The sequence below is a fragment of the Lepidochelys kempii genome, chromosome 1 (genome assembly GCF_965140285.1).
Source record: "Lepidochelys kempii isolate rLepKem1 chromosome 1, rLepKem1.hap1, whole genome shotgun sequence".
Lineage (NCBI taxonomy): Eukaryota > Metazoa > Chordata > Testudines > Cheloniidae > Lepidochelys > Lepidochelys kempii.
The window spans coordinates 243,393,938-243,420,913 of NC_136380.1; the positions used below are offsets into that span (position 1 = coordinate 243,393,938).

General features: G+C 47.7%; 1 protein-coding gene across 3 annotated transcripts in view; it reads right to left on the reverse strand.

Annotated features, from left to right (window-relative positions):
* B4GALNT3 (beta-1,4-N-acetyl-galactosaminyltransferase 3) overlaps nucleotides 1-26,976 on the reverse strand; it is a 98,527-nt gene that overhangs the window by 6,765 nt on the left and 64,786 nt on the right. Inside the window, exons 1-15 of one of the 3 annotated variants that reach the window (XM_073320761.2) lie at nucleotides 16,647-16,766; nucleotides 16,170-16,265; nucleotides 15,658-15,748; nucleotides 14,505-14,605; nucleotides 14,064-14,131; nucleotides 11,988-12,066; nucleotides 11,472-11,538; nucleotides 9,882-10,025; nucleotides 9,353-9,462; nucleotides 8,672-8,772; nucleotides 6,977-7,056; nucleotides 4,930-5,959; nucleotides 3,786-4,084; nucleotides 3,117-3,270; nucleotides 155-227 (exon numbers count right to left, since the gene is read on the reverse strand). In XM_073320761.2, the coding sequence (XP_073176862.2) occupies nucleotides 155-227; nucleotides 3,117-3,270; nucleotides 3,786-4,084; nucleotides 4,930-5,959; nucleotides 6,977-7,056; nucleotides 8,672-8,772; nucleotides 9,353-9,462; nucleotides 9,882-10,025; nucleotides 11,472-11,538; nucleotides 11,988-12,066; nucleotides 14,064-14,131; nucleotides 14,505-14,605; nucleotides 15,658-15,748; nucleotides 16,170-16,265; nucleotides 16,647-16,691 (2,538 nt within the window). In that variant the 5' untranslated portion in view covers nucleotides 16,692-16,766. Of the gene's footprint in view, nucleotides 1-154; nucleotides 228-3,116; nucleotides 3,271-3,785; nucleotides 4,085-4,929; nucleotides 5,960-6,976; nucleotides 7,057-8,671; nucleotides 8,773-9,352; nucleotides 9,463-9,881; nucleotides 10,026-11,471; nucleotides 11,539-11,987; nucleotides 12,067-14,063; nucleotides 14,132-14,504; nucleotides 14,606-15,657; nucleotides 15,749-16,169; nucleotides 16,266-16,646; nucleotides 16,767-26,976 lie in introns of those variants that run through there. The other 2 variants (XM_073320751.2, XR_012155903.2) reach the window with 2 other exon arrangements.

A 26,976-nucleotide genomic window follows, 5' to 3' on the forward strand; every position in this document is an offset into this window, starting at 1 on the left:
TTGAGGCACATTGTCAAGGCAGCATGAACAGGACACTTGCACTGACCCTGGCCACGCTGAACGACAAAGGTTTCAGTATGACAGGTAGTGCTTGAGCTGTACAGGGACTACGGATCTTTCTGCAGCTTGGGCTCCACAGCTGCCAGGCGCTCACCTTCACTAGGTCTATCCCAGCCTGCAGCCCTGCAGAGCGCTCAAAATTCCCCGTCAGCTTCAAGTACTGGTAACTGTTGGCAAGACAGACAGGAATTGGGTTAAGTTCCTTAGCCACACAACAACTCCTTCTAGCGAGGCTCTTTCGCTCTCTCGCAGCGGTTCCTGGAATTCTCTCAAGGAAAACAGGGGGATAGTGGGAGAGGAGGAGAAAGGACCTTGGTTCACTGCTCACTTACAACTCTTGGGAATGTTTAGTTTTACGTGTGGATGTTATTGTATTACACATTCACCCTTACTTTCAATCCCTGTGCAGCACAGTAAACACCTTCCAGGGCCCAACAGGTGCCTGATATAATCGGGGCCTGGACAACCGAGATGTGTGCTTAACTGAGACCTGCATTCCAGAACAGATATCTCAGAAGTGCTTTGAGACCCACAGATAAGTGTTTCATCAGCACAAAGCACTATTAGTTGTATGATTTGGCACATATCTGAGAGCTCATTCTATGGAACTGCTCCTAGCTGGTTCCAAAGCAACCAAATGGCAGCTCCATGACACGGTTACGAAGAAGGGGAAAACACATTGGTAACTTTAATCCAACGCTTTGTTAGTTCACATCCCAGTCTTGTGTAATGAGGCTGTATGGTGCCTTGTTTCTTTTTATTTACAGGAGAGGGTCTCTTGTGAGGGCAGTCCTCTGTAGCCTGTTCAGCATCATTTGGCGTTCCAGAGGCCTGGACTAGACCAACTAATGGGATGTGTTCTAGAACAGGGGTTCTCAAATTTTTTTTGTTGGGCCCATCTTTGAAAATATTTCAGGCTGTGATGACTTCCCCCATCCCCGCGCCCTCCAGGGTTACCATATTTCAAGTTCCCAAATAGAGGACACTGCCAGGGGAAGTTGGAGGGGGAACAGGGGTACAGCCCTCTGGCTGCCCAGCTCTGAAGGCAGAGCTGTCACCAGCAGCAGTGCAGAATGGTGGCATGGTATGGCATTGCCATCCTTACTTCTGCGCTGCTGCTGGCAGCGACACTGCCTTCAGAACTGGGTGCCAGGTCAGCAGCCACTTTTCTCGCAACCCCCCTACAATAGCTTTTTATCCTCTTTTGCATCAGAACCCGCAGTTTGAGAAATGCTGCTCTAGAACACAGAGGGAAGGTGTGATGCTCTGTACCTCATGGGAACACCCTACAACCCCATGTTCATCCTTATAAAATGATTATGTGGTATCCAGTGCAAAGTTTGTCATGTTGGCTGTCTCTGGAAGGCTCATGTTGCACTGAGCATTGTTGGTATAGTGATGTTATAGTAATAGTTTTTACAGTAATGTTATAGGTTGTAATTTCATGTATATAGTTATGAGGCTGAAAATGTGTCCTCATGGCTTAAAACAGCCCCAGGCAAAACTTTCCAAGAGCAGAGGGGCAGTTCACACCTCATCAAGCCATATATGGGACAAACCCAGCCCAGCCTCACAGGAACAAAGGACACTGGCCTAGGCAGCAACAAAGGATCTGTTGCAAAAAGAAAAGGAGTACTTGTGGCACCTTAGAGACTAACAAATTTATCTGAGCATAAGCTTTCGTGAGCTACAGCTCACTTCATCGGATCATTCAGTGGAAAATACCTGATGCATCCAATGAAGTGAGCTGTAGCTCATGAAAGCTTATGCTCAGATAAATTTGTTAGTCTCTAAGGTGCCACAAGTACTCCTTTTCTTTTTGTGAATACAGACTAACACGGCTGCTACTCTGAAAAGGATCTGTTGGACTCTCAAGTGAGTCACCCCCACTTCTTTTGGTCAGTAGGGACTACAATGAGGTAATGTTCATCTGACTTTGAAGGGGCGTGGGGCAAAGCCAAGAGGGAAGAAAGGACATGATAAAAGGGAGAAACATTTGTCATGCTCTTCCTCTCTCTTCCACCTCCATTTACAGACATCACCACCAAGCGACTGAAGCGCTGATCAAAGGGGAGAGCCTGGCTAAAGGGCAACTAGCCAGCCTGTGGTGAGAAGCATCTAAGTTTGTAAGGGCATTGAAAGTGTTAAGATCAGCCTAGAATGCGTTTAGCTTTTATTTCATTTGACCAAATCTAACTTGTTACACTTGGACTTATAATCACTTACAATCTATCTTTGTAGTTAATAAATTTGTTTATTTATTCTACCTGAAGCAGTGCCTTTGGTTTGAAGTGTGTCAGAGACTCGCCTTGGGATAACAAGCCTGCCTGCATATCAATTTCTTTGTTAAACTGACAAACTCATATAAGCTTGCAGCTTCCAGCGAGCATAACTGGATACTGCAAGATGGAGGTTCCTAGTGTTGTGTCTGGGACCGGAGATATTGGCTAGTGTCATTCAGTTGCACAATCCAAGGAGCAGCTTACATGCTAGAGGCTGTGCGTGAGTGGGGGTTCTCACAGCGGAGCAGGGTAAGGCTGGCTCCCAGAGTCAAGGATTGGAGTGACCTAGCAGATCACCGGTCCAGATAACACCAGGGGAACTTCACAGAAGGTCTTGATGTTGCAGGTGTTGCAGATGACCACTTTAGATAATTGCTAGATAATTGGCTGAACATGCAGCTTTCTAAATTCTCCCTTCTCTCAGTCCCATTCGTCACTGATTTGTCACCTTCTTGGTCTTTCCCCTTTCTCCATTTCTTGGAGACTTGCCTTTGACCTTTTTTACTACAAACCTGAACAGGAGCTACAAAAAGGGAGCTGCATCTGGATGGATGGACTGTGCAATAGGCATATGCATGGAGGCAGACTGTGTCACTGTACGTGGCATACAGGTGCAAGAATGTGTGTGTGTGTGGCTTGTGTCTGCAGGGGTGCATGTGTTTGGCTTTTTATATGCAGATGGATGTGGATGACCTGTATGCAGAGATTAATGTGTGTGCTGTGTTTGTAGGGGTGTGCCTGTGTGTAATTCATGTGAATAGGTGGTATTCTCACCTGCGTAAACTGGACCTTTTCAGAGCCTTCTCTACATCCATGTCATCACTGCTGTAGTCTGCGATGATGACATTGAAGTATGGGTCCTTGGTGACTCTAGACAGTTCCTCCATGTCAGAAATGAACTGCAGCACCCAGCGTGCCTGGTTTTTCACTAATCATGGTGGGGACAGGGTTAGGGAAGGAACAGAATCAAAGCAAAATTGATTTCATGCCTTGAAATGATTGCAGACAGCCAAGATTTTCAGTCTCCTGTCAGATCCAGTTGAGACAGACAGGGGTATCAGGGAGCAATCTAGAGACAGGCCCAAACTGAAAACCCGGATCTGAATGCCCTGGCTTTGGGGCCATTTGGATCCAGATCTTGGCACTGCAGGGTGAACCCATTCCGAGTGTATTTTGGGAGCCAGATTTCAGAGAGTTCAAACCACTCGGGGGGTTGGGCCAGTTATATTTCTGATGCAGTTTCATTTGGAGGGAAAAGGAAGTTGACAGTGATGTGAGGAAGGTGGTGGAGACTGGCACAGACACAGTGTTCAGAGCTGTCTCAGAACCGGTCCCTAGCAGCTTCCCACTCAGAGGCTGGCTCAGGACCATGCCCCACAACCTCCCCACTCACGTTTTATTTTGGAAGAGCCTGGATCTCCTGCCCCATTACAAGGCCCTTACCTGGCACTATGAAGTGGACAACAGCACGATGGTTCCAGGAGAAGCCCAGTGGCCAGCACAGGTCTGGCTCATTTGCAACTCCCATCAGTTGGCGTCGGCGGCCCCACGCCAGGTTCTTCATGTTCATCTCCTCCTGCTTGTTGCTGCTGATGCCCTGCCAGCCCCGTGCAAAGACATACTCTGAGAAGCGCACAAGCTGCCCTCCTCTCTCCAGCAGCTCCAGCTCCAGCAGGTAGCGGCTCCCCCGCAGGCGGTCTTGGCGCTTCTCCACATTCACTACGCGCTGCAGGAGGAATCTCCTGCAGGGATGCAACAGGGTTCTAGACGTTCCCCACACCAGTGCCTGGCAGCCACTCCTCCCCAGGTCATCTCAGCCAGTCCCTCTTCCAGGAATGTTACGAACCCTTTCACTCCCAGTCCACAGCTTTACTGCACCACCCCAGAACCCATGTCAGAAAGTTTAGGGTTTTGATTATCACCTGGCCTCAGGACTATTCACTTGGGATTAGATCTGGAATCCCAACAAAGATAAAATAGCTGACAAAGGAAGGGGAACAAAGATCATGCCAAAAAAATAACTGTTTAAAAGTGAATTTAAGTTATGCTGTGGTGCCGGTGAGAGGTGCTGCATGCACAGCCCTGGAGACTACAGGCTTCTTAGGCACAGCATGGGCGATGGTAGCCTTCCTACACCCTTTCAGTGTATCTAAACCCTCAACTGGCAGGGAGAAGTTATCTCAGTTCCATTCAATGCTTGGCTGTTCTGAGGAGACAGCCAATGGAAGGGCTAATGATGATGCTGGTTTACACATTCTGGGAACGTGCTTACTGGGAGCTGGACTGAAACCTTCATTCATTTCACACTAGCCACCACCCAGCTGTCAGAGAACTTTCAGCCACTACTGACCTGGGTTAGACAGGTATTAGTGAGCTACATTGAAGGTGTTTTCTCCCATTCTTATTCCACTCAGGTGTTTAGTACCCCTTCCACCTTCACAGTTCATTTCCTAGGGCTGTATTTTCCACCTCTGGAGTTTGCTCTCTAACTTCTACTGGTTCCTTACACTGTCCTGTGGTTCCTATGCAGCGTGGTATGGAGACCCGTAGGAGAGGACCACAGGATGCGAGAGACATTTTGCCTTACCCTTTGCTTCTCTGGTTGAGTTTTTTCAGGAAGACACGTGTGACCTCCAGGGCCTCCCTCTCTTTCAACAGCAGGTTCCCCGATGTGTTGCACTTCAGGTCGATCCAGTCTGTCCGCAGCATGTGGAAGTCCAAGTTGCTCGCGCTGAAGGTCTGCTCCCAGTTCACTACCTGGTCAAATTGTGGCATGTACTCAAATTCCTCCTCCTCCCCCTCTGCTTCCCCTTCCACCTCTTCCTCCTTCTCCTCCACTGCCAGCTCAGCAGGCTCAGGCTGAGACTCCACTTGCCCCCTTTCCACATCCACCTCAATGCCATCAGCTGCCTTCTGCTCGGCAATGTATGACTCCACCTGGTTTAGCCACTGTGCCTGGTAAAGGGTCTGCTTGCTGAGGCTGGCAGCACTCATGGCCCTACTACTTATTTTGCCAGAGACTGGACTTTGTCTCCTTGCTTCCATGTTGCCTGCTGGCTGGTCCTTGGTGCTAGTTGCATTGAGGTCTGTCTGAAGAGGCCCCATCTCCCTTGGAATCCTGTCTGTGGAGACCCTGGAATTGCTGGGTATATGTTCCCAGGGCTCGTGAGGTCTTGTGCTAGAAGGAAGGTCCTGGCCTCCCACTCTCCTCTTGGGCAGTGACTTCCCATGGATTCCCTTAACATGATGAGGAGGGTTTCTGGAACTGTCCTTGACCTTGATTTTTAGATGGGGCCTCCTCATTGATAGGTTTCTTTCTAGGCCAGTTTGATTGATGCTCTGGTTGGCTGAAGTCCTGTGAGCTGGCTTGATGAGGGGCCTTTGTGCTCCTCTCTTCTGTAGCACCTGTTCCACCTTACCATCCATGACCAAGAGGAGCTTCCGATGCCCCGGGAGGGAATAGTCATTGTAAATGTCATCATAGCCTGCTTTCATGGTGGGGTTTGCCTTGACTCCCACCAGCTCTGCTCCCCACTTGCTGGGATTCCTTGGGGGATTGGTGCTCTCTGCATAGTCATCTGTGTACTGAAACTCATCAGGATTCCCTTCCTCAGAGCCTGCAACATCGATCCTAGTTACATCTCTCATACCCGCTGCACTGCCCCCGCTGCCCTGACCCACACCCAAAAGGAGAAGGGAGTTAACTCATCCGCTCACCCCCCCCTTTATGTATCCACCCCTGAGGAAGCTGCCTTTGCTTGTTCTCATTCACTGTCGTGGTCTGGATGGTATTCCCTCTTCCAATGCCCTGGGGGTGCTCTGGGGAGGGGAAGTGGCGCTAATTCTTGTACTAGTCTCCTTGGCATGTGTGGGACAGTCTCACCAATGGCCATGTGTCTCTGGCATGTGTAGACTTGCCCCTTTCACCCAGCTATGGCCCTCTTTCACATGTGGACAAGGGTGGCCAAGTATGCACTTTTGGCACTTCTCTCAGGCCAAGCTGCAGCTCAGCTGGAATCTTATGTATGGAGTTGTGGGCAGGAAACGCAGTTCCTACTGAAGCCATTAGAGCCTGCTGTGGTGCCTGACATCAGGTGCCCATCCAGCATGGAGCCTGCCCTGAGGAAGAGGCAGAGTGACAGCAGGGATCAAGAGGAACACTGAATGAAGAGCACTGAGATTGTGGAGGGGACTGAATGTTGAAACTGGATAGGTTATAAGGTGGGGGAGGGGACTGAGGTTTAGGGAGCAGAGAGGGCAGAGAATAGGGCAGGGTCTGAAAAGGGCATTGGGAGGCTGCCCCAGCTTGAGCTCCCAGTGATACCTTTAACCAGCAATAAATCCACATTTTTTTAAAGATGAAGTTTAAGGCTTTACGCAAAATTATTAGTAAATAGGCAAGTCATATAATAAAATAATTTGCATGATTTGTCACATGTGCAGCTTCACAAAACTTAGCAGGTCTGGTGGCCCTGCCCTCTCCTCCTGGCCACAGCTCTCTGGCACACAAGGGCCATGCTTTTCACTGCACATGAAGTCAGCTGCATCTTCCATCCATTCCAGGGAAAGGGAGACAGAAAAAAAAAATTCGATAGACAGGGGAGTCCTCCTGTCTCTCGCATTAGGGTCTCTACCTGGCTGCTCGGTTTTCTTCCCAGACTCCAGATTTCTCCTCTCTGGATGGTCGATTTTCATATACTTATAGAATCCAAACCTTCAGGAGTAAGGAGGCAATGTAAGCACAGCTGGAGTGTTTCTCTGCTGGAAGTATCACACCATGATAAGTGCCACCTTACCGTCCCTTAAATCCATTCAAAATACTGCTGCGAAGACCATGTCTCATCACTCTGACTTTCCCAACCCCATTCTTGGCATCCCCTGGTCCCCCCTTTTCCTCTGCATCAAACACAAACTACTTGTCTTCATGCTTATACTAATCTCTAATACAGTTCTGAGTCATCAACCCCTCCTTCATTGTCCGTCATTTCAATGTCCCCTCAAACACCTTCCTTCTTTCTCCCATGCTGCCTCATATGAATGGTAAGAGCTCTCATTCATATGGAGAAGCAGGTGCTGGGTGGTTACCTTATTGCCTCTCAAAGATAAACCCTGCAGGGGAAAGAGAAGCCTTCATAGATTCCATTTGCAAGGTCCAAAGGGAACATTGTGATCATCTAGTCCAGTGCTTCTCAACATATTTACCATTGTGGGCCACATATGCAGCTGTCTGTGTTTTATGTGGCTCGCATCAACACAATATATATATTACCTGTATGGCCCTGAGGATGTCACATGGGCCACAGCTGTGTGCTGATTGGGCTGCAAGTGGCCTTGCGGGTTGAGAACCACTGAAGATTGACCTCCTGTATAGCACAGGCCATAGAACTTCCCCAAAAGGATTCCTAGAGCTGATCTTTTAGAAAAACATCCACTCTTGATTTAAAAATCGTGAGTGATGGAGAATCCACCATGACACTTGCTAAATTGTTCCAATGGTTAATTACTCTCACTGTTAAAAATGTAAGCCTTATTTCCTAGCTTCAACTTCCAGCCATTGTGATTGTGTTATACCGTTCTCTGCTAGATTGAAGAGCCCATTATTAAATATTTATTCCCTGTGTACATACTTAATATACTGTAATCAAGTCATCCCTTAGCTTAACAAAGAGAAGGTTAAATAGATTGAGCTCTTTGAGTCTATCAGTATGAAAGGCATGTTTTCTAATCCTTTAATCATTCTCATGACTCTTCTCTGAACCTTCTCCACTTTATCAATAACCTTTTTGAAAGGTTGTTGATAAATTGAAAGGAAACCTTTCAATCTGTTTAATGTGTGCCATGTTAATTTTATATCATTCTAGTTTTTTAATCAAAATGTCATGCAATACTAAGTTAAATGCCTTACAGAAAGTCTGTATATCAATACTATTACCTTTATGAATCAAATTTTCAATCTCATCAAAATGTGGGATCGGTTAGTTTGACAGGATGTATTTTCCATAAACCCATGTTGATTTCCATTCATTACATTCCCCTCTGGGGGCAGTTTTCTTTTAGGAGTTAAAAACATTTTCATTTTAAAAAAGTACATCAGCTATCTGCAGGATTTAGGCTCCAAGCTGGCACCCTCAATTCCCATTAACTTCAGTGGAGACTCTGGGCGTTTAATAAGAGAACTCTACAAATTTGCACATAAAGTTCTATCTCAGTCCAAACCCTAGTACTTCTCTGCTCCCCCTCCAGTGGTTAAATCCTAGTGTCTCCGCTACATGCCAAGGCAGTTGCCTCACCAACCAGTCCTGGACTGTGACTCGCGAGAATTGTTTTACCTCTCCAAGTAATAGTGGCTCTCCTGGTAGAAGCATTTGTTGTCTGTCTCCATGTGGCTCAAGCGGCTGTAATCATTTGGGTAAACAAAGGACAAATGAACCTGGGAAAGAGACAAAAAACCCATGCGCAAAAAAGTATTGTATAGATGGGCATGAGCCTCAGTGTTCAAATCCCGACGTGAGCTGTCAGAGCACACAGATCTGGGGTTGGCCCATTACAGAAACCCAATCTGTCCTAGGGATTTTTGAATCTAGAGTTTTGATTTGGGCCCTGTATAAAAACAGGGGTGAGTTGCACAGTTCAGAAATTCATCCAAACTTTTGCAGCATTTGGCACTGTCTGGCGCTAAGGTTTGGGTTTGAGCCTAGTTCTGTTTATTGTATGGCTTCAGAACTGATTCTAGGGGATATGTTTTTCAAACCCCCCATTTGCATCTTGCTGTGTGTATCCAGCTGAGTAACAGCTCCGGTTGAATAAGGAAATAGGGAAGCAGACGCTGGATTGTTCTATAGACAATGGAAGCAACACCCAAACAATCAGCAGGTATCGGCTCCTGGGCTGCTCCACACATCATGAAAAGAACACCCTCCCCACAAGCAGGCATTAGTCCTGGAATATACACTTTTTCCCACGGCAGGGGTGAGCTGGGCAAACATTTCTGGTTAAGGAATGAGACTTACGAACTGGAGTCCCTGATAGCGCTGCAGTGGGAATCCATTCACTAGGTAACTGGGTTTGTAAGGGCAGTCTGGTAGAGTCCTGCGCAGGCGTGACTTACTAATCAAAGGCACTGAGAGACACATACACACACACAAAGAGAATAGTTACATGGGCAATGCATCAAACCTCCTGAGGTCCCCTCCAACCCTGATATGCTATGAAACCAAATCCACCCTAAACTGACGCAACAGGACAGCCATCACTGTGGCCATTCCCTATTGACATGTACGAATTTGCCACCACAGTGATATCAGCTGCATTCAACATGCCATCCCACTGGGGTCATCCCACTACACTAACCTCTTACATTTATAATTTATCCTTCATAAGCTATATCTCTCTTGGGTGTCCTGAAATGACAGGGCAGAGTGTAGAGCAGCTATTTCCTTATCTCAGTTTGGGGGAACAGCTTATGAAAAACAACTTTACTCAGTTGCCCCAGTTCATGTGATATGATGAGCTGCAACTGTCTGTTTGATGGTGTTTTACCTTTATAAATAGTGTCTCGAGGGTCGGGCTTCAGCATGTCAGCTGGGTGTACCATGTTGCCCAGATTGGCTGTAGATGGGCTTGCATGGCTCGCCAATGTCTGTGGGATATGACCAACCTCATCCATCTTGAAGAGAGTCTCATCTAGAAACCAGAGACAGAATGAGAGAGGGAGGAAGGAACAATCCTTCATTTCATCCACTGCTAGTATCGTTCCACTCTTTGGGGGCTCCTCCAGCATTCACTCTCCAAACTTTAGTCCTTCTAAAATTTGGCATCTCATCCCCAGAAATGATTAAATTATTATTTATATTACGGTAGTGTCCAAAAACCCCCAGTCAGGGTCAGGTCCTCATTGTGACAAGGACTGTATGGACTTCCCTGGAAAGCTCAAAATCTAGAAAACACCAGAGCAGATGAAGGGTGGGGATGGGGAAATCCCACTCAAGCAATGAATGTAGCAACAATTCACACCACCCTGATAATTTCCTGATTTGTTATTTGAAAAGGGGGTAGTGGCAGGGAAAAGGGGAATTAGTAAGAAGCAGGGAGCAAGGAAAGGAAGGGGACTGTCACAACTCATCATCTGCCTAGTCATTGTCACCTGGCAGATTCTGAAGACATCAGAGCAGAGGTGGTTTTCAAAGAGGGATTTGAAGAAAGAGAAGGTAGTGGCTGTATGGATTATATCAGGGAGTTTCCCCTATGCATAAAGTATGGCCTGGGAGAAAGCCCAGGGGTGTTTGAGAGTGAAGTGGACACTGATGATTGGTAAAGGTTGGGAACACTGGCAGAATGAAGGTGGGGTTGATATTAGAGACACTAGGTAGGGTCAGGCTAAACTGTGAAGGGCCATAAATGTAAAGACAAAAAACTTGTATCTGATGTTATGGAGAAAGGAGAGCCAGTGGAGGAACTTAAAAGGGGAGGGTGACAGGGTCAGTGGAACAAGCCAGGAAGATTTCAGCAGCAGCATTTTGAACGGACTTGAGGGGTCAAGGCTGTAGTTGCATCCTCAGATATCTTCGGTGGCTTCCCTTTCATTCAGCATCCGGCCCAAGAACTTCCATCTAGCCTTAAAAAAATCCTTCACAGATCCAGCCCCCTCATCTCGCTGTCCTCATTCCTGTCCATCTGCCAGCACATTCTCTTGGCTCTCATACTCCAGGCTCCCTTCTGCTCCCCTCGGTCCCTGCACGGCAGGCAGTAGATCTTCCGCCTGTACCTACCAACGCCATCTGGAACAGTTTCTCTCTTCTTTGCAGACTCCCTCAGGCTCTTCAGAGTCCATCTCTTCTCCCTTGCAGTGGACTCCAAATCTCTCTAAACAACATCAAGATCCCATTCCATGAACCCTCCAATTTCCCCAGGCTTGATAATGTGCCCCCAAACTTGACCAGAGCACATCTTCTGACCTGTACTCTGTTAAACCTCCAGCTGCTCCGTGTAACATGCTGTGTACACGGCACATTATTTCCATGTGCCTGGATAGGCTGGAATCAGCTGTGAAGCATCTGTGATGCTTTGGAATGAACAATGAGATACATAGACACATCTGTGAGGCATCAGGCCTGTGGAGGAGACACTTACTTGCGAAAAGGGAGAGGAACTGGGAGTCTATGACTGTGAACTTAGCTTCTGGGTCACTCAGTCTCCACTGGAATAGAAAAAGAGATTAGTATGAAGTATTTATTGAATTATTCCATCCAGCAGGAAAGGAAGAGAGCACATCTGTCCATAACCCTATGGGACCTCTGAGAAGCCACCTTCCCCAAATCAGTACAGAACATCTAACAGGGAAGGGACGGGAATGGGAGCAAGTCTAAAATTCACCAGGACTCAGTCTAATGGCAGGAAAGGGAAAGAATGGAGAGTGGGGGAAAGATGGAAGAGGTCAGGGACTGAGTGGGGCTGTCCCAGGCAGAATGAGATAAGGGCCAGGATGGAAATAGGGCTGTCCCTCACTGAACAGTGTCAAGTCTCAGGATGGGAACAGGGATGTCCCAGGCAAAGTGGGGAATTGGGAGGGGAGTGAAGTTGTCACCTAATCTCACTCTCAAACTCCACCAGTGCACACGTGGAACCTGGCTGTACAGGCGCACTTACTGCTACTTCCACATGGTCTGTTCCTCTGTCATCCTGTTTGTGAAGCACCTCAAAGTAGTACCTGCCTGAAGCTGATAATCTGTGAAAGAGAGAAACTCATGTCTACCATTGGGAACGTTCAGTGGCATTTGCTTGCTACATTTGCTAGAGGGACTGTGGAGCAACCATACCACACCTTGGGTTGCAACCTACCCTGCTCTCAAACTAAGCAAGGTTGGGCTTGGTCATTTGTGGGATCTGAGACCTCCAGATGAACCCCAGATGCTGCAGGCAGGGGGCGCTAATGATTCTGTGTGTGGCACTCTTCCCTGGGAGAACATACTCAACCAGTGCTCCCAGCCAGTACTCGCCACCCCCTCAAAGGCTGCAAGGTGAGCCTCCACCTCCAGCTAAAAATTCTGGATACTGGAATTTTAGTCCCCCTGTTGGGTTTCTTGGCCTTTAGGAAACCTGGCCAGTTGCTAGGTGGAACACTCTGGGCAATGTTGTATACAATCTCTCTTTTTTTTTTTTTTTCTAGAGGAGATAGTTGGATTCTTCTATTTTTGTGTTTGTTTCTTTAGGAGAAACCGCCTTCTTCTCTCCTCAACATCACAGTTCCCCAAGGAATTCTGGTAGGCAACCACCAGGGGGAACACTGTCACCATTCTAATGTACTCTGGATGCATCTGATAGGGATATATAATCTAGCAATTTCCCCACTTTTAGGTCTCTTTCCCAATATTGCCACCGTAAAACATTCAAAAATCATGACATTAAAAATATATATAATTTTTATTTCCCTACTGTTTTCTGAGCCCTTAGGATACATGGATTCACTCAAATCACATTTTCAAGCTTTTCTCCACAATCATCAAGGCTAGAAACTTACTTTTTTCTTAAGGAAAGTTAGGTATCTCATGTGGTCATTTAACTCAAGAAACTGAGGTTATCAGTAAAATATCAAATACCGCAGAACTTGCAATAACATTGCAAGAACTGACAACACTGTTTTCTCCCATGGTGATTCTATGCCATTTGTCATCTGCCGGTGCCATGGATACCCATAGCAAAGAGATCCTTGGGCACATCGTGGGTTTACCAGGCCTGGAATTATCGGCCTTGGCCTTTTGGTAGGCCATCATAAGCCCCTTGATCTCCCAGCACTTTGGCCCAGTGTGGTAGATTCCCGTCTCAGCCGGTGTAGAGCTTTGCATTTCAGTTCTTGCTTCCAAAGCAGGGAGCCTTGCATCAAAATTCCACAAATGCCTTAGAGTTAGCCTCTGGCCAGCTAGTGGCACACTCAGACAATGCACTCAGCGGGCACTGTAGACGCTCTATACCGGAGATGATTGAAGTTGCTCGCGTTGGAAGTCACATGTGACGAGGAACCAGGACTCTGAGCGGTCTTATATATAATGGTCAATGACTTCTAGCCAGAGAACAGAGAATAAATGGATGGCAAGATAGGCCACTGGATGTGGAACCTGGGGGATTGTCGGAAGGCCCAGGAGGACCAGCAGCCATCCGCTACTGTGCCATGGCACTAACCTGAATTCACACTAGAGAAAGGGAGGGAGGGAGGCTCATTCAAAGTCTGCCATATACCCCAACCATGCCAGCTACCTTGAGTAATGCCACCAGCAACACATGACTGGGGGTTGTGTCTGGACAGGAAGCAAGTTAATGGGAGCAGTCAAGCAATAACTTCAGTTCAATTGCTCGTGAAGGCAAGCCCTTACAGATAAGAATGAATCAAATCACTGGATCCCAGCTCTGCATCCACACTCTGCTAGTAGGAAATTAAAGAAAGAAAAAAGGCTCATTTTGACAAAAAAAAAAAAATTAGTTTTGAAACCCCCCCATGTGACTAAGCTGACCAATCAGAACTGGTGGTGGTGGAGAAACAAACAGAAAACAGTAAATGAAAACCAAAACCGGTAAATGAAAAACTGAAGATGGTAAATGAAAACCTTTGTAATTAGAGACACCAACAAAGCCAAACCGCAGGAAGTGGGGAAGTTTGGGACTAAATCAAAAGTGTAGATAGTGCTCTGAGCACCGGGGAGTTGCAGCAACCATTCCTCATCACTTTACCTCACAGGCCTTGATTGCTGGCTCCGGAATTTCCCAAATTCCCCTGGTGCTGTCCACTCCTTACCAGTCTGTGAAAGACAGAAAATGCTCAGGTTACAACGCACTTCTTCACCCAGGCTCCCTGGTTACTGTCCAGCTGTGGGGATTGAGCCCATTCTCTTGGGAAATCTGACCATGAGCTCCAGTAGCTGGAAACAGAGCCAGGTCTGTTGATTACAGCCCAGGACTCCAGCAGCTCGGGAATAAGCCAAGCTGTCCCAGCTTTGCCATGTGGTGAAAATCCTCCATTTGCAGGGGCCTCCCACAGTTTGATCAGGAGGACAGCTTGACTAATCCAGCCACGCTTTCTTCCTCCTGAAATACAATGTAAGCCACGAGGATTTTCATCCCCCCAAAAGTATTAGAAACTTGACTAAAACATCCATGCGGCATGCACTGTACCTTGCCTACACTGGCCAGCAGCTGGAGACCAGAGGTCTTTTCATCTGGACTCAACCAGAACTCAGCATTGTCATCTGCAGCAATAGCAAACTCAAAGTCCCCTGCCGAGAGATTTCTGGGATTAAGTGGTGCTCTCTATGAACAGGATCTATACACAGACAGAAAAAAAGCTTCCTCTCCTAGAGAGGGGTAGCCTGATCCCCTCTGACACAGCACTTTCCCTCTGCCCAACTACCCCTTCCCCTCTCTCGTTCAGAATTGTAAAACACGGCTGATGCTTTCAAATCTCATCTTCCTGTTGCAACAAAATGCAGATTGTCTTCTTGCGCTGTCGATAGTGCAACTGGTTAATTCCCCCTGCTGCGCAGTTTGGCTGAAATCTAACCGAGAGGGAAGCTGAGAAGTCCACACAGATTCTCCTCAGCTCCTTACTAAGGGGGAAGGAGTGTGTGCTTGTATCTGGGAATGTGCCCAAAGAAGCATGGAGGCAGGCACATATGTGTGGGCTTAAGGGTATGTGAGGCTTTGGAGTGCTGACCAGGATATATGAGTGGGGGAGTTCATAGGGGCTCAAGGGTGGTGTGCGCAGGTGCACATGGGTGCGGGTGGGTGCTTACGAGGAGGCTGTACTTAGAAGCATGTGGGTAGGTGGATAGGGATGGGGTGGGTAGAAGGGGCATGGGTTGTGTGGATGCAGATAGGGACACGGGGGGCGTGCGTGTGCGCGTGCATTTGCCCGTGAGGGTAGATGGGGCTGCACAAGCAGGAGAATGTGGGCATGCGTACATGTGTGTGTAAATGCTGGTAGGTGGTGTGCGTATGCATGTGTGGACAGCTATGTAGTCATGGGAAGCGAGCGTGTGAGTATGTGAATAGATGTTGTGTGTGCAGGAGTGTGTCGTTCGCTTGCTCAGAAATTCCATATCTGTTTTCTTCTGTGTTCTCCCTGCTAACCCCACAGTGAAGAGTGGGCACATATTATCCAGGCCAACCAGACTCTGTTGGAGTCAGAGCTGGACAGTATCCCTGGCTCCTGGCTGGAGAGCCGTCAAGCTAGGATTGCCTACATGGGAGCATTTCTGTTTGGTCTCAAGCAGAGGAAGGGAGGGCTGGGGCAGCATGACAACCCTGGTCTGCCATTGCACCTCCTCACCGCCAGTGAAAGGATGCAGATAACCGAAGAGACGGAGCCCATAGTTTGTCCATTTTGGTGACACTGCCAGTTTCTTCAGTGTGGTTCGTGTCTAAAGGTGGAAGAAAGAAAGAACAAAAGTAATGAAATGGGATGGGATTGGGAGGTATCGGTATCGGAGGGGAGGGGAGGGGACTGACAAAAGGAGTGGGAGAGAAGGTGAGAGGAGGGGCCAATGAAGGGAATAGGATGGAGGGAAGGGCAGGTGGAACTGGGGGGGTGGGAACAGCAGGAAAGGGTGCGGTATAGGGCAAGGGAGGAGAAAAAGGAAATGAAGGGCGCAGGAGCAATGCCAGCAAGATGGGAGAAAGAGTGAAAGGTAGGCCTGGGGCGGGGAGAGGAAAGAGAAGAGGAGGAGGAGCAGGAGGGGCAGCGAGGGTACAGTTAAAGGAAAGAAGAGGAAAGGAGGGGCAGTCTGGAGTAAAGATGCTGAGTTGTGCAGGGATGGGGACAGGGAGTTGGCGTACACTCACATGGGGGTACAGTGGGAAGTGGAGGTTCCTTCTGAGCTGCTCAATGGAGCTGCCACACCAGTCCTCAAACACATGGAGATTGACTTGACCCTGGAACTGCAGGAACATAGAAGCACAAGGAGAGATTCCCATTAATGGTTGCATCCTTCCTGGCTCCCCATAACTCTGCAGCAGAGCATGTCATTTGAGTACCCTGTGCCTATCATGGGAGAGGGAGGTTGACACTTGCCATTACTGTGGGAGTCTGTCTTAAGGCAGCTGGCCATTTAAGGGGTGATGCGTCCAGCTCCTCCCTTGTGATCAACCAGCTGTCTCACAGCTGAGTCTGTGGGGCCAGCAGACAGGGAACCTGAAGAGCACTTGGTCCTTCTGGAGGCCAGCAATTGCTCAAGTGAATAGGTGACCTGGGAACAGCTATCCATGTTGGACTGAGAAACCACATTAGATATTTTGCCCAAGTTTTTATTTAACCAGTACATTGCATCCTGAGGCAAGGGCCTGAATCAGAGTCCAGTGTGGCATCAATCTTTCCTGGGCTGGTGTGAAAGCGCATCAGCTTACAGTCACTGAAGAAAGAAGGCATGTGGATTGGCCCCTAAAGCTGAGACAAAATCATTGAGGCAGTTACAGAAAATACAGGGGCAAAAAAAATGATACAGTTGGTGAGGTTTCTCTGGTGGACCCTGCTTCCTTCACCTTTCTTTGAAAGCAGCAGGAGGCCCAAATACCAGCAACAGGAGCGACTTCTGAAACAACTAGAGAAATAGGTTCCTGGAAGTCTTGCTGGTCCCGGCAAAGGTAGCATAGGCAGCCTGGCCATGGGTTAGTAATGCTGGGGTCAGAAGATAAATGTGAATGGGAAGCCAAAGCTGTCAGCTGAGAGGAGTCAACTTGGCTGGCCAGGGTGGTACCAATTCTGAAGGGAGAGACCAGGCAGTGTCCCGAGCCTTGAGCAATAAGAAGTCTGGCTCATATCCAGAGGTAAAAGCTGCCATTTTAGACAAATTGGGACCAACTCCAGAGGCATAATGTCACCAGTTCTGCGTTGAACTGTTTCCACTGGGAGCACACCTGAATGTAGCAGCACAACAATTGCAGGACCTCCTTACCCGTTGGTTGTGTCCAGAGATGAGTTCCATTGACAGAATCATGAACCTGGTGTGCTTGCCACAATTTTGGCAAGTCCTGTGCGACCGGGCTTCTGAGTCAGGAGCTGACTCAACAGCCTGTCACTCAAATCCCCACCATGAATTGGGATCTAAGTGGAAGACCAATTAACAAGCAGGGCCACAGCTAAAGAGCTAATGAAAGGGAGAAGCAATCTCTGCAGCCGGGAGCTGATCAACAGAGAGGAAAGAAGCCCCGGGAAGGGGAGGTGCAGAGCCTGAAGGAAGGCAGAGCTGGTTGCTGCTAGTGCTGCTCCCTATTCCCCTAGAAGAGAGGAGCTGACTGGGACTTGTATGTATTTAAATAGTACTCCAGGCAGTGGCCTGACAGAACACTATAATAAACCGTGTGGTGGTGAAGGTGGCCTGAGCATGGTTTGTATCTATGGCAAGAGAGATTCCCAGGGGACCCCTGTAACATCCTGCCTGTGGGAACTCAAAGCTGGGCAAGGTGTTTCTGACCATCATCCACGGGTGAGGCAGTGAACAGAGGGTGGAGGTGAAGTGATCAGTGGTTTGAGCATTGGCCTGCTAAACCCAGGGTTGTGAGTTCAATCCTTGAGGGGGCCATTTAGGGATCTGGGGCAAAAATTGGGGATTGGTCCTGCTTTGAGCAGGGGGTTGGACTAGATGACCTCCTGAGGTCCCTTCTAATCCTGATATTCTATGACTCTATGACATCAAGATACATCATGTATCATGAAGTGATACATCAAGAACACAGTCAGCTCTGTGTTCTTGGGGAACCAGGGCACAGTATCCAGCCTGTCTGACTCATGAAAGACACAACCCCACCAGCCTCTGCTTAAATCAAAACCCATCATAGAAAAACTTGCACAGAGCAATGAAGGGCGAATGGGAGATACACCTAGACCCCTCCTGACAAGGGTGACAAGATTAAGACATCTCCATTAGCATACAGAATGGAAAACAGAGACAACTCTCCTAGCCTCATCTGCATGAAAGATGGGACAGGGAGACATCTCAATTTACATACAGAATGGAGAACAGAGAATCGCACTGAACTCTGGGACCAGAAAAGCAGGGAAGCTCAGCATCATGGGGGATCTCTGCTCCAGATGTTAATGAACCTATGCCTGCACACACCCAGCTCAGCAATTATCAGACCAATTCTCGTAATAAATCCTTGATTGATATCCAAAATGCTGAAGCAGCCTAGCTGCATTGTGAGCTCCCTGGAAGAAAACACCACCCATAGCCAAGAGTGATCAGCTCCTATTGTATAGCCTAAAGAAAACTCTTGAGTCATCTGTTTACCCATAAACAAACCTAGTGTTCTCCCTTGAACCATTGTATTTTCTCTACAAAAATCCCTACTCACCCTCCAGTCAGTGTTCTAATGCGTGGATCCAAACTCTGCATTAGTTGCACTGGGACTCCATGTCCTGACTGATCGTACTAGGGGTTCTGTCTGTCTCCAGCACTCAGGACCTTGAGCTACCACCATCACCTGGGAACCCCGAACAGTTCAAGCCTCATGGAGTGGGTGAGATCCCTCTCTCTCTCGCTCTCTGTTTTCTTTTCTACCTCAGGTACTAACCTTAAAAAATGTAACGGTTATGTTTGCTTAGCCCTCCTTGTGTAGTTATCACTATTATTCAATAAATAACTTTTATGGTTAAGCTGGTTGCTTCTCTCTCGCTCTCTGAACTTTACTCTTTTGTGTTTTTAGCTTCCTCATTTACTCTGTAGCAATGCTTCTTTTACCTAAGCGTTTTTAGCTTCCTCATTTACTCTGTAGCAATGCTTCTTTTACCTAAGCGTTTTTAGCTTCCTCATTTACTCTGTAGCAATGCTTCTTTTACCTAAGCTAAAGATCCCTGTAGCGCCCAAAAATACTGTGGGGTTTGCTCATCAAGTGGGTTACTACCAGTACAATTGTGACGTGAAAGTGGGGATAGGGACGTGTTAAACCTATGGCATATAAGAGGGGGGCAGCTGAAAGTGCTGCTTGACCCAGCCTATTGAGACCAGGGGCACATAAGGGTGACAGCTTGAACGTGCTGCTTGACCCAGCCCGTTGAATACAGGGGCATATAAGGGGATCAGCTTGAGAGTGCTGATTGACCTGGTTCGCTTAGACTTGCTCTGTTAGTGTGTGTGCGCGTGTGCGTGTTCACCTGGTTCTAGGGCTGGAGAAACCCGGTCCTGGGGAACCTAGGTCCTGCAGGATAGCTCCATTGGGAGGGAACTTGCAGAAGGAAGGAGTAGAGCTCCATATGAACACACAAGTGACATAAGCAGTACATTAATAGAATCACAGAACACCCCCCCCCCAACTAAGAGTAACCCTTATAAATGAGCATACCCCAAAGTAACGGGCACATCTGGTAACAGAAGGGAGCTGAGCAGCATGCCAGACCAAGAGTGTCCCACTTGGGAAGGCAAGAAGAGGTGATGCCTTGACCTGGGGAGACCTCTGAAGGGGAGAATGTTCTTGTTAACTCTAGCCATAGGATTCTGGATGAGCGACCAGCCTCCAATCATTCCCACAACCTGGAGTAGCAGGGAAACCAGTAGTATATTTTTCATGAGGGAAAGCAGGGCACATCTAAAGAGTGCTCACTAATGGGGTGCTATTTCACCCAAGTGGGTAGGCTGGGATCCCCTACCAACAGCTTGTCCCCTAGGCTGTGAGCAAGGTATATCAGGTCACAGTAGCGGAAGGGTCATCCCAAGGTCTACTTTGGATGTGTGAAGATAGGACATGTAGTAAAGGCATTGCCTTTTGAGGGCTGGGACCTCAGAAGTGGGTGATGGCCCTGAGAAAAACAGGGTCTGTGAACCAAGAGAAACTGTCCTCAGGCCTAAGAGTAAAAAGGGGAGAACACCACACACTATTAACTGAACCATGTCAGCCCCGGGCACCTGAAGCGAAGCAGGAGGAGACAGGGGTCCTATCCCAGACTGGGGATGTAGAGGACTGGATCTATAGGCCAGCACAAAGTTGGAGGTGGTGTGTGGGGCAGACATGACAGTGATGGCAGCAGTCCAGACAGCTATTGAGCACACCAATCTAGGAGTAGATGAGAAACCGGGGAAGAGGATTTCTGTGGCTGACAAGAACAGGACTGAAGTCTTTGCACAACTCAGATGGCAGAGTGCTTGCAGGAGCTGGAAGAAACATGCTCCTCAAGGGATAAGGTTTGAATGCAAGCCATAAAGAGAGCAGGAGCTGGTTTGCCTTGGAGTAAAAGAAGAGAACAATGAGCAGCACCAGTGCCTGTTTCAGGAGGAGGACCTGATGAAGTTGGGCACTGAAATTCTCCTGCAGAGCCAGAGCCTGGCAGAAAAGGATGAGACGAGACATTAGAGACCCTGGAAGCTGAGTTGGCAGCTTTAAAAGGTAGAGACTGAACTCTGGGTGAGAGTATCAACAGTAAAACTTATCCTCGGACCCGGCAAGGCTCTTGGGACAAGATATGTCACAGGGGGGACTGGCCCTTTTAAGGGGAGACTAACCAGCTGCCTCCCAGCTGAGGCTGAGAGGCTTGGAGCCAGGGGATAGCCTGAAAAGCATCTGGTCCTTATGAAGGCCAGCAAAAGCTCAGCTGAGTACGTGAATTGGAGAGAGCTGGTAGGCTGGTCCTTGGGTCAGGTCAAGGGAGCTGGGAGAAGTGTGGGAAAAGCCCCTGGGAGCTGTAGCCCATATTGGGCAGAGACACTACTTCATTTTGATGTTTTGCCCAGGTTTCTGTTTAACCAGTAAAATCGTACCCTGTGGCAATGGGCTGAAACAGACTGGCTTGGCATCAAACCTTCCTGAGCTGCGTACGGTCAGTGCTCCCGCTACCTCTCCTTGTGAACTGGGCACTGTGGTCCTGCACACAAAAATCCTCTCTACACCCAAGAATACACACACTTTATTCACATCCACTCCTCCTCCTACCTGGCTTCTCATCAGCGCTCCACCCTCACTAGCTGAGCAAGAAATGCTCCTATGATGAGCACTTCACTAGCTCTGCCTGGGTTCAGGCTTTGCATTAGAGCCAGCTGTACTTCAGCCAGGAGCCCACTGTCTCCTCCTTTCCTCCGCAGCTGCCTTTCCACAATGAACTCCAGTACTGCCTATCAGAGGCGGAGAGGCAAGGCTACAGAAAGAAGTTTAATTCTCTAAGGTGATGCTAACTGAACTGTACAGAATTACAGAGAGGAACAATAAAGAGGGTCCAGGGCAATGAGGTCCCTCTGGTGAAGGATTCAAAATCCTTGGAAGGATCTCACTGTTGGGTACTTGGGAATAAGCAGGGCACTATGATAGAAAGCATCTACTATAAAGGTAGCAATGATGGAACAGATCTCTGAGGTGAGGTGAACAGACAATGATACCACGCAGCTATATACAGATTTGGGCCCAAGGATCTCAAAGCTCTTTCTCAAGGCAGGTAAGTATTATTATGCCATTGTGACGCACTCTATATGATTTTATAAAAATATGCTAGTGAGTGTGAATATAATGTAACTGGAATATGCTTCATGCAAAAGGTCTCATAAGGTATTACAAAGCTTATAATCTACTGAGTGTGGTCATCCTATTTGTATAAATGTATCACTCTTGTATCTGAAACTAGAAATATAAAATATAACTCTGAAGGCCTATTGTAATTATGCAATGTGTGGGCCACTAATGGCGGTTTGGAATCTTGATGGCTCCCATTAACCAGGACAGGTTTCAGAGTAACAGCCGTGATAGTCTGTATTCGCAAAAAGAAAAGGAGTACTTGTGGCACCTGAGAGACTAACCAATTTATTTGAGCATAAGCTTTCGTGAGCTACAGCTCACTTCATCGGAACATCGGAACTTCATCCGATGAAGTGAGCTGTAGCTCACGAAAGCTTATGCTCAAATAAATTGGTTAGTCTCTCAGGTGCCACAAGTACTCCTTTTCTTTTTATTAACCAGGACAATTGTCTGTAGATGGCTCTGTTTCACTTGTAAGTCTTCTTGTATATGTGTGTGTTGGCAAGTGGGTAATGAAACCTTACTGGAATCCATCTTTAGCCTGGTTCTTTCCACTGAGAAGGAGGGGGTGGGAACCCAGAGAGGAACAAACGATTCCTGCCTTATGCAAAAGATATATAAGTGGGTGGAACAGAACAAAGAAGGAGAGCCATCATGAGAAATCCCCTAGCTACCACCTGAGCTGGAACAAGGGCTGTACCGGGGAAATGACTATGTCCAGACTAGGAAGGCTTCCAGTCTGTGAAAGAAATGTATTGAAACATCTCTGAGGGTGAGATTTTATCTGTATTCAGTTTTATTACTGTATTAGACTTAGATTTGCGTGCTTTATTTTATTTTGCTTGGTAATTCACTTTGTTCTCTCTGTTACTACTTGGAACAACTTAAATCCTACTTTCTGTATTTAATAAAATCACTTTTTACTTATTAATTAACCCATATTAATGTATTAATAGTTGGGGGGGGGAAACAGCTGTGCATATCTCTCTATCCGTGTTATAGAGAGCAAACAATTTATGAGTTTACCCTTTATACAGGGTAAAATGGATTTATTTAGGGTTTGGACTCCATTGGGAGTTGGGCATCTGAGTGTTAAAGGCAGGAACACTTCCTAAGTTGCTTTCACTTAAGCCTACAACTGTTAGGGGACGTGGTTCAGACCTGGATCTGGGTTTGCAGCAGGCTAGAGGGTCTGGCTCAAACCAGGCAGGGCACTGAAGTCCTAAGCTGACAGGGCAGGAAAGCAGGAGCAGAAGTAGTCTTGGCACATCAGGTGGCAGTTCCAAGGGGGTTTCTGTGATCCAACCCGTCACAGCAATTTCACAGACAAAGAAGCTGAGGCCCAGAGAGTTTAAGTGACTTGCCCATGGTCCCACAGCAAGTCAGTGGCAGCGTCTGGAATAGAACTCCCATCTTCTGACAATGGGTGACACTTTAACTACTAAGTAATACTGTCTTCTCCTTCACTTGCTGGGGAGGGAATTACACACATCATCTCTGGACCGTGTGCAGCAAGAATACTGCAGTATAAAATGCCTCTTGCAGAAGAACACCCAGAGGCTGTGGAGAGACTTGGCTGTTCCTTTACTGCTCCACAGCCCCTTACTTCATGGGTAATATCGCAGCTCTGCAGGCTCTCCTCTGGCTCCAAGACCTCAAAGGGGCCATAACTGTGGCAGCTGAGACATCAGAGCAGGACTTAAGTATGGAGAGCTCACAAGTCAGTGACTAGACTTGCTCAGGTTATTGTAGATGACACAAAGCAGGCCAGTCATGGTACAATTCACTTCTGAAGGAAGTCAGAAACTGGATTTAAAGAGGCTGGTGGAGCCCCATTTTAACTACATTATAAATTAAGTAAAGGGCACTCAGATTTCATGCTCCAGGGCATAAACTGATCACTGCTGGAATTGCCTCACCCTCAGCTACACCACTGAACAATTAAGTACATCCTTCAGGCTGAGGTTGGCCTTTACCTTCCTTCAAAGCATCAGATGTCAGCCACTTCCAGAGAGAGACACCAGAGCTGAATCAACGGTCTGATCCGTTGCAGCATTGTCATTATTAGGACTGTAGCAATGCCTAGAGACACCAGTCAAGGATCAGGTCCCCTGTACACACAGTAAGACAGTCTCTGCCCTAAATCTAGGTTATTTTAAGAAGCAACAGGTGGAGGAGACAAACAGATGGGGATGGAGGAGAAGAGGTCACAATAAAGTAAGTGAGTTAATCAGGATATCTGATTAGACAGAGCAGTTGTTTGATCAGGACTGCAGGAAGCAGCCTGTCAGACTAAGACCAGTGGCCTGATATGGCACAGCAAATACTACAGGACATATTCTTAGTAACACTGGGACCTCTTCATACCACTCTGACAGTGTAACGGGCCCTTAATGTAAATGAGAATCTGGCCCTAAATCACTATGATCAAAGGCTGCAGAGCAGGGCTCTACAAGGTGACCTGAGGGCAGCCTCTGGCAGGCCCAGCTGTCAGGAGCTGATGGGCTGGCCTCCCTTTTGCTGAGCTTATGGTCATGAGAAAACATAACAGCAAATAACAGTAATTCCTAGCACAGCAGTGCACAGGTTCAGAGTGGCATTTCCAAAGCAGCAGAGTTCGGTGGTAACAGAACTGGAGCAGTCTGGCTTTACCTACAACAACAGGGGAACAATAAGAGCTGCAGAGACCATGTCCCTCCTGGAGGGGAGCAGAGAAATGCTATCAAATGGACAAGTGCTGGCTGCTGAAGGAGTGAAATCTGGAATTGGGCTTTAATTTTAGGTCCTTAAGAGTCATCAGCACAGCAGCTGCAGACTGAAACCCTATAACCCTTGTTTTCTCCCTGCCTCTGCAGCTCAGGTCACCACTCCCTCTAGGAAGTGGGTGAAAAATTACTTTGGCTGCCATTTGGGACAATAGAATAAAAGAATAATCATTGGCGCTTGTCACTGCATATCACAATGGCAGGCAAGTATCACAGTCATTCCCGTTTTACATATGGGGACACTGAGGCAGAGAGAGGCTGACAGTCATATTTTAAGATGTGGCTTCTGATTTTGGGTTCTGAGTTGAGGCACCTCAGGCCTGGTTGTCAGCGATGCTGAGCAGCCTCCACTTCCATTGACTCCAGGGAGGCTGTGGGTACTCAGTGCTTCTGAGAATCAGGCCTTAGGTGTAACAGGTTGAGAAGCCAAAAAGTGGAGGCTCCCACCACTCCAAAGTGACAACTTTGGAAAATTTTGGCCTAGGTGATTTCCTAAAGGCCACGCAGCAAGTCATTGACAGAGCTAGGCATGGGACCCAGGAGTCCTGACTTCTAGCCCCGTGCCCTAGCCACTGGACCATGCCCCTGCTTAGCTGTACTGCCAGCCTGTTCTCACCTTTAGAGACTCCCCATGCTGCTGAGGGATTATTTCCCACATACCCCTGAGTCTCCTACCAGAGACTTCCTTCCTGCTGTGAAGGGTGGAACACTCCCTGAAGCTGCATCCTCTCTGGGCCACAATGCGGGAGAGGTTGTCATAACAAGATCTTCTTTGATTCCCAGTTACGAGAGTTCCATTTGTCTCACAGATCTCTCCCCACCACCTTCCTCTCTCTCTGCCTCTACCCCTCCTTCTTTTTACCACACCCTATGGAGGTGCTTACTCTAAACGCGCCCCCCTCAGAATCAAAATGGCTGTAGGAGGTATGGCCAGATAATTTTCACAGTGCCCGGGAGGGCAGGCGCAGCAGTTGCCTGCAATAATAGTACTGGTAGAATTGGCACCAGGGATCAAAGGGAATTGTTCAGCGAGGATGGTTTATTGCAGGCCAGCATCACCCTAAACTCGATGTCAGGCTGAAAGCAAGGTGCTCTGAGTATGGAGGAGAGAGGATCCAGACAGTATGTGATCACTATAAAGTAGCATTTGCAGGGAAGATGGGGAGCAGACACTCTCAGTTTCACGTGTTGAATTAGCGCTGGCATGTTTGAATCCCTGGTTTTATATTAATAGGCTTAAGTATTTCCACTTATTCCAGCAAGGAGTTTTAGGTTATCAGCACCCAGCCCCACCTGGAAAAACTACCTCAAGGAAGAGGCGGGTTCAGACACAGTAAAAGTTCCTCTTCGCTGCCTGTCTTCCTCTGTTCTGAACCCACCACACTAGGGGCTCACCACGAAATAACACTTCCTTCTAGAGCAGCGGTAGGCAACCTTTAGTCTCTAAGGTGCCACAAGTACTCCTTTTCTTTGTGCCAAAGGCAGCACGTGAGCTGATTTTCAGTGGCACTCTCACTGCCTGGGTCTTGGCCACCGGTCCGAGGGCCTCTGCATTTGAATTTAATTTTAAATGAAGTGTCTTAAACATTTTAAAAACCTTATTTACTTTACATACAACAATAGTTTAGTTGTATATTATAGACTTATAGAGAGAGACTTTCTAAAAATGTTACAATGTATTACTGGCACGCAAAACTTTAAATTAGAGTGAATAAATGAAGACTCGGCACACCACTTCTGAAAGGTTGCCCTGTTCTAGAGTGAAGATACCTGGGGAAGAAAGGCTAAAAGGGAGCAGAGATGAGAGACCCACATAAAGCACCGCTACACACACACAACCACCAGCAATGTGAAGGGACACAGGGGCCAGGTTACAACTCTGGAGAGGTGACTCCCTAGATTGTAACTGGAGCAGGAGGGGAGGAGAGGCCTTGCCTAATTTAATCTTCAATGACTTGGCGTTTCAGGGGCAAATCAGCTGCTTACAATCCAAAGAATGCACAGCCCTGGGGAAGATAAACTGGACAAAAAGAGGGTCTGAGCCAGGGAAGAATGGAGACATTGTGCTACCGATTAGAAATTCTGTAAGACAAGTTTACAAGACTCTTCTGTCTCCTCAGAGCAGCCCTGGCCCCTCCTCTTGCCTCCACGAGCTCCCTTGACTGGGTGACATTCAGGAGCAAGCAGCTGGATGTTGCTGCAGTGTCTTCTGAGCCACAAGAGGGGAAAAAAACCCTCCCCCTCTGCACTGCACTGCTGCAAAGTCACTCAAACCCCTTTAATTATTCAAGTTTGTCAGCAATATACATCATCTGTTCAAACAAAGCCTGGCTTCATGACCTGTAGGAACTGCCCCTTCCTCTCCCCAGCACAGGAATCAGGCTGCAATTATG